Below are 11,222 nucleotides of genomic sequence, written 5' to 3'. Positions count from 1 at the left end.
TACCTTTTCCCTCAACCGCTCGATTTCAAAAATCTGTGAAAATCTGTGATTTATTCCAGAATCTGTGAAAATCTGTGATCATTTTCAGAAATCTGTCATTTTTTAAATCTTAAGCAGAAAATTTAAAATCTGTGAACCTGACATCTCTGATGACAGGTAAAAATTTCTAATATCTTCAGGCAGTGTTGCAAAAGTCTGTGAATCCTAAAAAAGGCTTTCATATCTCTATAAAGTACAACACAGAAAACTGGCTTGCCGAGCAAAAATAACGGCGCGGTCGTTTCAAAAGTCTGTAAATTTTGACGAAAGTCTGCGATAAACTCGATTTTAATAAGTCTGCAGCACTTTAAACGAAATCTGAAGATTTGCAAACAGATCTGCAGACCTGGCATCTCTGACAATAATCGGAGTGAAAGCAGACCCTGTTAGCTTGGAGCGAAATCAATCTTCAGTTCAGCAACGCCATCACATGGCAATATGGCATCACATTCAACATATCATGTCAATTGTATGGGTGCGCAGTGCTGCTATGGCGCGCACGAATTTGACATTTCTCTCCCCTACATCTATGTACGAGATTCGATGCTGACTCGCCTGAGGTCGCCATGTTCGCAAAAAAGATGTTGCCAATGATTTGTTCGGGAAATGTGAGAGCTGGATATCTTGTTAATATGATATCTTTGGTGAAAGTAAAAAGCAGATGCCAGGTAGAAATGCAAAATATTTCCAAATATGGTCTAAAAAGTCTTGGAACTCAAAAAAAAGTTTTACGTAATCAAGTTCTCTATAAAAAATAGAGCACGAAATTTGTTTAGCGAGCAAAAAAAAAAAGACCGCTGCGATTCTAAAAGTTTGTAAATTTAGACGAATGTCTGCAAAAATCATGATTTTTACAAGTCTGCATTTTTAGGAACTATGTGCGAAATTTCTATGACAAACATGTAACTTCTCTCGGAAGCGGGTCATTTCACTGAATGCTTTTCGTCGAAAGTCGTTTCACCGAATAGGTAATTTCGCCGAAAGTCGTTGAGTATAAAAACCATAAAAACAGTGGTTAGTAGAAATGATTCTATATTTATTTGAAATGCACATCAAAACGATAAGATATATCGTTACTTTTAGATTTCGTATGCATTCCTTATGAATGTCACGTTGTTCTCCATAGAGATTTCAATTAAAACACGGTTGACCGAACATAGTATTTTGCCCATACATTTGTGCTGTACTTATTTCCACTTTTTTTCTAGTGTTCAAACAAAATATGCTTGTTTCAAACTAGAACATGGTTATTACCAACACATGTTGGTTGTTTCAAACCAGAATTGTTTTTGTCACTATATCAAAAATAAAACTCATTAGAACTACCCGGAATTCATATATTTTGACAATTTTTTTCTTCGTATAAGTCTAGGGTGGCTTTTATCGGCCCTTATTACCGTTCTCACTTTCACTTTCACAATCACTTCACATACATATCACTTCACTTGATTTTGCCTATTACCAGTGTCACGCACAATTTAGCGATCACCATAGTCAGGCGCGTACACAGGGGGGGGTTTTAGGGGTTCAAACCCCCCCCCGAAACAAAAAATTATAACCCATGGGAAACATTGTGATATAAATTGTACATGTGTTGATTTATCACCATGTTCTAAAACCCCCCCCCCCCCCCCGAAAATTTTCTCTGGCTACGCGCCTGACCATAGTGAAAAAAAAATTTGTCCAATATAATTTTGGTGACGTGATGATCATTATAACGGCTAGCTTATTCAAGTAACTACTTTTTTCTCTGAAGTGACTTTCGTAATAAGAACCTACACTAAGAAAAGAACCATAGTAACCGTAACCTGTTTTTCATTGTCATTTCAACTATACGCTTAAAAAGTGTCAACAATCATGATATATGACTATTCACCATTTGTATTGTATAAATTACTAGACCACAAAGACTACGACTTGACTAAACTATTTGTATTTATGACTTTTCTGGCATGGTCATCCTGACAATGGTAGTCATCTCAAATATAAGAACAAATAGTTAAAAGCACAATTTCTAATAAGGTGAAATTGCTCTCGAGCCTTGATATATATGAGAAGCGAAATAGTTATTGCTACCATGTAAACATGTTCACAATATAATAATGTTACCATAAATAGATACATGGTTTAAAAGACGATTATGAAGTTTGAAAACATTATTCATGTAGTCCATATAAACAGAATTTATGTAGTAAGCACATTATCGTGTAGTGTTTTTCAACCTACTATGTATTACATTTGTGCTGACTATACAAATTGTCAATGAACGGGTGTACTGTTATTGTCACATAAAGTTACAATTTAGCAGAAAATTTCGTACATGGGTAACACATCAGTGATGGATTTGAAAAAAATATTCTATATTGTGACTGTGTACTTTGGTAGGTCTTGCAGGTAAGTAAAGTTTGTAGCCTTACTAGTTTCCGTCATTGAAATTCAATTTTTCAACAATTTTGCCGGCAACGGTTATGTTTTCCAGTGAAATCAACATCTCGTATACGGTTTATTATTTATTATCGGTCGCTGTAGAAACAACATCAAGCGATTGATGAAAAGGAAGATTATCATTTGATTCCCGGATTCAATTCGCTCGAATCCGACGGAAAATCGCAGGTGGGTATCGAGGTTTGCATCTGGACTTGGCTAATAATTTCTTTCCTGCTGCCAATTCCTGCTTCAGGAAAAACTCCACCGGACAGAGCCTTGGATCAACTGATGCTATCAAGCAATGCTAAGCAATATTTCACCATTATCATTTGATTTGATGCGAAAATAAAATAGATTTTTATGAAATTATTTTGTTGTTCTTATTTTAGAATTTAAATTCATAAAACTTTTTAACATTAGCTCATGTTTTGCTGATCTTCAGCATTGTTGAATCAACCACTGCTTTTAGTTTCAAAATAACTAGAAGTGTAATGTCAAAAATACCATGACTCTGGTTATAGCAAAAACTACAATGTAAAAAAAAAATATTCGGTCATGGTTAGGCTAACCATCTCAATCGTATTAGTTATTCATACAATACACTGTTCAATATTACTATTCTAGACCCGATACCATTCATAGTAAACATGAACTTGACTATTGTTGAAATCATCTGATTTCATAGTCGGCTGAAAACCACTATACGCTCATGGTCAAGTTGGCCCTCTATATAGTAACAGTTACCATACTATTTTTCTGAGTGTACTATGTATTACATTTGTGCTAACTATACAAATTGTCAATGAACGGGTGTACTGTTATTGTCACATAAAGTTACAATTTAGCAGAAAATTTCGTACATGGGTAACACATCAGTGATGGATTTGAACAAAATATTCTATATTGTGACTGTGTACTTTGGTAGGTCTTGCAGGTAGGTAAAGTTAGTAGCCTTACTAGTATCCGTCGTTGAAATTCAATTTTCAACAATTTTTCCGCAACGGTTATGTTTTCCAGTGAAATCAACATCTCGTATACGGTTTATTATCGGTCGCTGTAGAAACAACATCAAGCGATTGATGAAAAGGAAGATTATCATTTGATTCCCGGATTCAATTCGCTCGAATCCGACGGAAAATCGCAGGTGGGTATCGAGGTTTGCATCTGGACTTGGCTAATAATTTCTTTCCTGCTGCCAATTCCTGCTTCAGGAAAAACTCCACAGGACAGAGCCTTGGATCAACTGATGCTATCAAGCAATGCTAAGCAATATTTCACCAGGTATCATTTGATTTGATGCGAAAATAAAATAGAGTTTAATAAAACTATTTTGTTGTTCTTATTTTAGAATTTAAATTCATAAAACTTTTTAACATTAGCTCATGTTTTGCTGATCTTCAGCATTGTTGAATCAACCACTGCTTTTAGTTTCAAAATAACTATAAGTGAAATGTCAAAAATACCCTGACTCTGGTTATAGCAAAAACTACAGTGTAAAAAAAATATTCGGTCATGGTTAGGCTAACCATCTCAATCGTATTAGTTATTCATACAATACACTGTTCAATATTACGATTCTAGAGCCGATACCATTCATAGTAAACATAAACTTGACTATTGTTGAAATCATCTGATTTCATAGTCGGCTTAAAACCACTATACGCTCATGGTCAAGTTGGCCCTCTATATAGTAACAGTTACCATACTATTTTTCTGAGTGTACATTCACTTTACTTGATTTCCATCATGAAGAGATACCGATAATAAGGGTCCCAATCACTTCACTTCGTTTTCACCGTGTAGTGATACCGGTAATAAGGGTCATCGTATCAAAGAACGCTCTCTAACAACTCTTCACACGATTCATTGAGTGCCATCAAAGAGAGACGGATATCATCTCAGCAACAAAAAAACTGGCATGGTTAATTTAACAAATGGACACCAGTACGAGAGCGAATTTCTCTCGATGACTCGTCTGGGCATCACAGGTTAGCATACTGCTGTGGGGATTCTCTCTAAAGCAACAAACGGTCCCTCATTCTCGTTTTGCGATCCGATTCTATACGGGCTGTGAATAATTGCGATAGAATCATTTGACTATTGCCGCTTATTCTAGCTATGTGCATATAACCTTTGTATAAGTTGTGTCTATGAAAATGTCTGTGAATGCTAAATGTGCCGTCAAATGGTTTAATCATATCTCAGCAAATTTTGATCTTGAGTGTGGACATGTTGTTGTCGAATGCTTCGAACTTAGGACTAAAGTGTCTTTTTGGAAACACGTGAACGAGCAAAGGAAGGAGTCTGAGTTACCTTCTATAATGAAGTTTGGAGAGTTTACTGGTTCGTGTAAGCGGGAAATCTGCCAGCTTTTTTCGGAAAAAATTTCTCGTGCCTTTGCAAACGCAACCTTAAGCCCGCAACAAATTACACTCGCCGCGCTCAACGTTCCAGAATCTAATAATTCTTTGAATCTCATTCATATTGACGAGGATTCGATTCGGACGGCTATCGCTTGCATGAAGTCGTCTACCTCCTCTGGCCCTGACGGCTTACCGGCAGTTATATTGAAAAATTGCTCGACTGGTGTAATTGCTCCCCTTTGTCGACTATTTCGGATGTCACTCTCTAAAGAAGTTTTTCCCAACTTATGGAAATCTTCTTTTATGTTCCCAGTGTATAAGAAAGGTGACAAAAAAGACGTGAACAATTACCGTGGCATCACATCGCTTAGTGCAGTTCCTAAACTGTTTGAAAAGGTTATTCTGGAACCGATTTTCAACCACTGCAAGCAATATATTGTTGATACTCAACATGGTTTTATGCACAAGCGCTCCACAACCACGAACCTATTGTCATTCATGTGCTACGTGACTGATGGTATGTCAAAAGGCTTACAAACAGACGCTATTTACACCGATCTCTCTGCTGCCTTTGATATAATAAATCACAATATAACAATTGCTAAATTGGAAAGACTTGGATTCGGCTCTAACATCCTTCGGTGGCTGCAGTCATATCTTGTAGATCGTCGTTTAGCAGTGAAAATCGGCGATCACGTTTCCAATGAGTTTATCGCTTCGTCCGGAATTCCGCAGGGTAGTCATCTCGGGCCTTTAATATTTTTACTTTACTCTAGAGGGCCCTCGTTTATCGTTTGCCGATGACGTTAAGATCTACTATTACATTCGAAGCCCAGAAGATGCAGGTTTTCTTCAACGACAGTTGTTGAGCTTCGCCGAGTGGTGTAAAGTAAACCGTATGAAATTGAATCCTGACAAATGCTCGACCATTACGTTCTCGAAGAAGAAAGAGCCATTTCATTTTGATTACTTTCTGGAAGGATCGCCGATAGTCAGAACGACGTGTGTTAAAGACCTTGGTGTCTTTCTCGATGAGCAACTGACATTCAAGCAACACATTAGCTATATCGTGTCCAAAGCTTCTCGCAACCTAGGATTTGTAATGAGGATGGCTAAACATTTTACAGACGTGCGCTGTTTAAAATCTCTGTTTTGCTCGCTTGTTCGTTCATCCTTGGAGTACTGTTCTGTCGTTTGGAATCACTACATAAACGGAGAATCGAATCGATACAACGCAGATTCATTCGCTTCGCCCTACGGCGCTTACCGTGGAACAATCCTCACCAACTACCAAGCTACGTAAGTCGCGGGTTATTAATCGGTCTCGATACACTACAAGTTCGTCGAGATGTTGCACGTGCTTTATTGATGTTCTGACCGATAGGATTGACTACCCTGCTTTGCTCCGCGAAATTAATATCAACGTCCGACCCCGGGCTCTTCGCAACAGTGCATTTCTTCGACTTCCTTTACGACGAACTAACTACACACTTAGAAAATTTCGCAGAATTCGGTAATTTTTTACCGAATTTTCAACAGCTGAACGTTCGGTAATCAGTTCGGTAATTGAATTGATTACCGATCGTTCGGTAATTGCTGAACTGTCAAACAACTACCGTAAACTGTAAACCAAATGGATCTAACTGATTGTTCGGTAATTTTTTGTTTTTTTTTTTATTTTCCTTAGGTTAAAATTCTTTTATTTTCGGATTTTAGAAAACTACACATATTCACAAAAACGAATGAAGAAAATTCCAACCTGCTATGGTTTTATTCCACGAAAAAAGGGTCAAATGTTCTGGCTGACCGGAATTGTGAGCACCTTCCAAAACACTGCACAATCCGTCGAGTCCACCAGAAATTACCCTTGAACGATTTGTGTAGGCAGCAAGTGGATAAGTGATACAAAATTATTTTTTGCCTATAAGGAAACAAAAAGTTTTTAGTGGTTCTAATGTTTTAAAAACTTTAGGACCTGTACTTCAACCCATTTGATAAACTCTACAAGATTTTGATTTGATTAATAAAAACACACTTACTGAAAATTTGATCAACAGTTTGACAGGTAGTTTTCACGATAATCAGTAATTGACTTCAATCTATCACGCAGTAGGATACTTGGAAATTTTTTATATATTACTAGAAATTATCATTAGGACCATATTGTGTTTGTTGATTATACCTAAATAAATAAATAAATAAATAAAACAAGTGTGTAGCTTTATTATTGTCATAACATGTCAGTTTAAGGTATCGCTGTATTGATTTATATATGTTTTCTCAATAATCCTTATATTCCCCGACAATTGCGGCAATGCTAAATGTCAAGCATATAATAAAGCAGTTTCGAATAAAATGGCTGCTAGAATCATCATGGAAGTGATTGAATCTGGTTTTCTATCACATGTCTTAGAAAGTCTACACAGTAATGTCGTAAACGAATTTAATTAATTTGGTGAAATTTATTCGGAATTCATTATGATTTCCACATGGAATTCCGAATGAAAACTTCTCGCCAATTCAGAATTGATTCGGAATTCCTTCGGATCTGATAATGTGGGTTCCGGCATTCTCTTCCGCTAGCGGTTACGGTTTTGTTTCTGAGCCGTTTTAATTTGATTCTACAGTGTTAGTTTCAATAAAAAGTACATATCAGCTGTTTTTTAAAGAAGGGAGAATCTTACAAAAGTAAAAAAATCGAGTTCCTCTCACCTACCAATAAATGCTTCAAAATCCTACAATTTTGCCTAAAAATTCGGATTCTATAAAAATCTTAATTTTAGTAATACAAAGAACTATAAAGGGCGAAACTGTCATTCCATTTGTTCACGTAAGTTTCACCCTCCGTGTTCCAAGCCAACAAACAGGGCGATAGTTCAATTGCTAGTAAGAAAGGGACGAAACTATTTTTTTTTTATTTTAGATTTTACTAGAAATAGTAAATGAGACGATATAATTACCCGCAGATTAATCTTAGGCTGCAGACAGAGTGGAGGCCAGAAGCTGAGCCGAGCTTGGCGCTGACTAAAGTGGCAAATGTACTTACAGCAAATCAGAGTGAAATCTGAGCAAATTTCTCGCTTGTACTCTGACAGGATTCCTCGATTTGCTGCTAGTATGTTTCCCGCTTTTGACCAACTAATGTTAGTCACCAGCTCAACTCAGCTTCTCGCCCTCACTCTGTCTGCAGCCTTAGTCGCGAAAAACAACCAACATCAATCTTACTAAATTACAAAGGAGTGAGATTCGTTCGACGGACAAAATTACTGGGAATAAACTGTGACAGTTCTCGGTTGATTTTTCAAAAGGCCGTGATAGCAAGTGACAGTTTCCCTTTGTTTACTTTCTGTTCTATTAATTACCAAGCGGTTTTCACGTTTAAACTCAACTTTTTGTATAAACAGAATTGTAAAATCCAAAAACAACTTTTTAATCACGTCACAATTATCTAAAGAGAAACTGTCACGGCCATTTGAAAAATCAACCGAGAGTTTTCTTATTAGCTGCGGGGTGGCCGGGTGGGTTTTATTTTGAAATGTAATATAAAATTAGTATTGAGGACGCCCTAACAGTGTGATGAAGTTTCATGCGATGAAATTGTTTGTTTTGATGTGTTTAGTTATACGCTGGCAAATACTTATATGAACTCTTTTAAGATTTTAAAGTTCGTAATTTTCCAGTTTGTTGATCCCGTTGAACTATGGTTATACTAAAATATCTGATATCAAAACTTTGTCGTACGGTGTAGATATCTGTTATCGAAAACCACCAATTTAACTATGTTAAATGAACGAACCTCGAACTAGGCTAGATAAATATCGAACGCAAGTTATCCTATGTAATTTACTCAATTTTATCTGATCTTGCTATTAGTTATTGATATAGAAATACGTTCAAAAAATATCACAATGACGAATCCTCGAATAAATTGGGGAGAATTGTTCCCAAGCAAGAAGAGTGTCTTCATCTTCATCGGTTATATGTCACTTTTCGTAAGCCAAGGTAAGTTCTTCAGCAGCAGTTGTAAACATTTTCTTCACGCTCAAGCTGAACGAATACAAAATTAGTACCAATTTCATACGTTTGGTTCTACAGGAATTCTAGTGACAGCATCGCAACGTGCCGATAACAGTTACAGCTACAACACAGTACTTGTTGTATTATTGACGGAGGTATTGAAATTAGTCATATCTACCACTTTGTATTGCAGGGAGTAAGTAGTTTCATGTTTGGTTCAAATTTGTGATAACATTTTATGTTCTTTTTTTTTCTTCTAGGAACTCTTTCAAATCCCTCGTTATCAAAGTCGTCGAAGAAAGCGAAGTTTTGTTGCTATATTTTGTTCCTGCGTTTCTGTATTGTTTGTACAACAATCTTGCATTCGTTAATCTGTCTACGTTTGATCCGACTACTTATTACTTGCTGCTACAGCTACGGGTCGTAATCACTGGAGTTCTCTTCCAGGTAATATTTTCAACTCATTACTTACAATGAAGAGGAATGATCATCGTAAGATTATTTTCAGGTGATATTCAAAAAATATCTCAGTAGAAAGCAATGGTTCTCGTTGTGCCTACTTACCTTAGGATGTATGTTGAAACAATGGAACTTCTCTCTGTCGACTTCGGATGAATCAAGGGAAACAACTGCGGGCGGCGATAGAAGCACCTTTCATGGGAAAAATATCTCCGGTTTCGATCTCAGTTTTAGTGCCGTGTTGATTTTGGTGCAAACAATATGCTCCTGTCTGGCCGGTGTTTACAACGAATACTTGTTGAAACGCAAAGGTTCCGATATCAATATCTACGTTCAGAATGTATTTATGTACGTTGATTCGATCGTATGTAATCTGCTGATATTGATGTTTCGAGGGGAACTTTCTGCTGTCGTCACCCAGGAACATCTGGTTGAGGTGTTCCGCTTCGAGGTCCTCGTGATACTGATCAACAACGCCGCTATCGGCATCATAACAAGTTTTTTCTTGAAGTATCTGAACTCGATCCTGAAGACCTTCGCCAGTGCGTTGGAACTGATGTTCACTGCAATATTGTGCTATCTACTGTTTGCCATACCGGTGTACTTGAATACTGTACTTGCGATCGGGGTTGTGTCGTACGCAATCTATCTCTACTCTCTCAACCCTGTAGTTAATCTTGCCAACAAGCCTGGTACTAGCAGTTCCAGCGGGAAAGACGAATCGCGGAAGGCTTTGATGCGTAACAATAGTGATGAAGACGACATAGATCTTCAGATGGAAGAAGTTTAGTTGTTAGTACGAGTGAGGGGAATTTTGTCGAGTAGGAGTTAGTAACCAAAAAAACAGCCTCTAAATTGATGCTTGACTGTGCAAGACAAGAGCAGTCTGTAGTTTGCGTCTCAGTACTATTAAGAATATCCGGTTAGCTCGATTCACTAGAATTATAATCAAAGTGTTTTGAGCTTACAAAAGATTTATTTAATCAAAAACGGTGAAAACGTTTACCAATTATGTTGTGATTAAGACAGTATAACAAAATGAAACTAGTTGAAATATATATAGAGAGAGCAAAGGATCGCTTCTAATGTACAGATTTTGACACGTGAATTAAACTATCACACATCCTTATTGGAACGCTTTGTGTGACATTTTTGTGTGACATCAAACTCCTTTCCTGAATATTCCTCTTTTCAATTTCCTGCCAATCGGAAAAATGATTAGAAAACGCGTAAGGCAAGAGATGAATCTCCGATAAACATGGGAACCAGCCACCTGAGCCATTATGATTTCACGCGTTTTTTTAGAACGGTCAATAAGCCACCTGTTCGAAAGAAATTGCAAGCGAGCTATGAAAGATAGAGTATTAAATTTAACACCAGACGAAAGAAAAAAGCGAGTGCTGAGTCATTAGAAATTACTCTTCAAAGTGAATGTTGATGGATGGTTTATTGGCCGTTATCGAAAAAACGCGTGATTTGGTTCCTGATTCGACCACAATTAATAAGGTTATTTAAATAAACGATATAATAATATTGGGCCTCTAACTGTGAAGCCGTGTGTGAAAAATTTTGAAGAAACAGGTTATTCAAGAAGTCCAATTGTAGGTCAACAAAACGGGCATTACGCTGTCATCTTTTATTTGTCTTTATTTTAAATGAATTCCAATTACGATTTTAGGACGATTTCAGGATTCGGCGAAGTGGCCCATTCGACGAAATATCATTCGGCGAAATAACCCTTTCGGTGAAATGGTTTTCGGCGGAACGGCTTTCGATTAAATGGCTATCGGTGAAATGACCCTGATCCTGAGCAAACAATATTATATTTTTACATCGTGTAAAAAATGTCGAAGTTCGTACCAAATAGTGATGATTTGTGGAAAGCATCAATTAATTACAAACGATATTGGATGAAAA

General features: G+C 36.9%; 1 protein-coding gene and 1 long non-coding RNA gene across 2 annotated transcripts; both read left to right on the top strand.

The window, feature by feature from the left end:
- Positions 1 to 2,267: 2,267 nt before the first annotated feature.
- Positions 2,268 to 2,788, top strand: LOC131432933 (uncharacterized). The gene is made up of 3 exons (XR_009229996.1): positions 2,268 to 2,433; positions 2,519 to 2,652; positions 2,720 to 2,788. It is a non-coding gene; the product is annotated as an uncharacterized LOC131432933 (long non-coding RNA).
- Positions 2,789 to 8,198: 5,410 nt separating this feature from the next.
- On the top strand, positions 8,199 to 10,395 carry LOC131429516 (UDP-galactose transporter senju). Its single transcript, XM_058593686.1, has 4 exons — positions 8,199 to 8,831; positions 8,925 to 9,042; positions 9,107 to 9,293; positions 9,355 to 10,395. The coding sequence occupies exons 1-4, from the start codon at positions 8,738 to 8,740 to the stop codon at positions 10,093 to 10,095; spliced, it is 1,140 nt and encodes a 379-aa protein (XP_058449669.1). The 5' UTR covers positions 8,199 to 8,737; the 3' UTR covers positions 10,096 to 10,395.
- Positions 10,396 to 11,222: the final 827 nt, after the last annotated feature.

Source organism: Malaya genurostris, chromosome 2 (genome assembly GCF_030247185.1).
Source record: "Malaya genurostris strain Urasoe2022 chromosome 2, Malgen_1.1, whole genome shotgun sequence".
Taxonomy (NCBI): domain Eukaryota; kingdom Metazoa; phylum Arthropoda; class Insecta; order Diptera; family Culicidae; genus Malaya; species Malaya genurostris.
Note: the sequence above shows the minus strand (reverse complement) of the source record. Positions and strands in the feature narration are given on the sequence as shown.

Bases quoted from the DNA above. Each gene is read 5' to 3' on its own strand.
- LOC131429516 (XM_058593686.1), top strand. From the start codon at position 8,738: ATGACGAATCCTCGAATAAATTGGGGAGAATTGTTCCCAAGCAAGAAG. The intron at 8,832-8,924 runs GTAAGTTCTTCA...TTGGTTCTACAG, and splicing joins GTCACTTTTCGTAAGCCAAG to GAATTCTAGTGACAGCATCG. The intron at 9,043-9,106 runs GTAAGTAGTTTC...TTTTTCTTCTAG, and splicing joins ACCACTTTGTATTGCAGGGA to GAACTCTTTCAAATCCCTCG.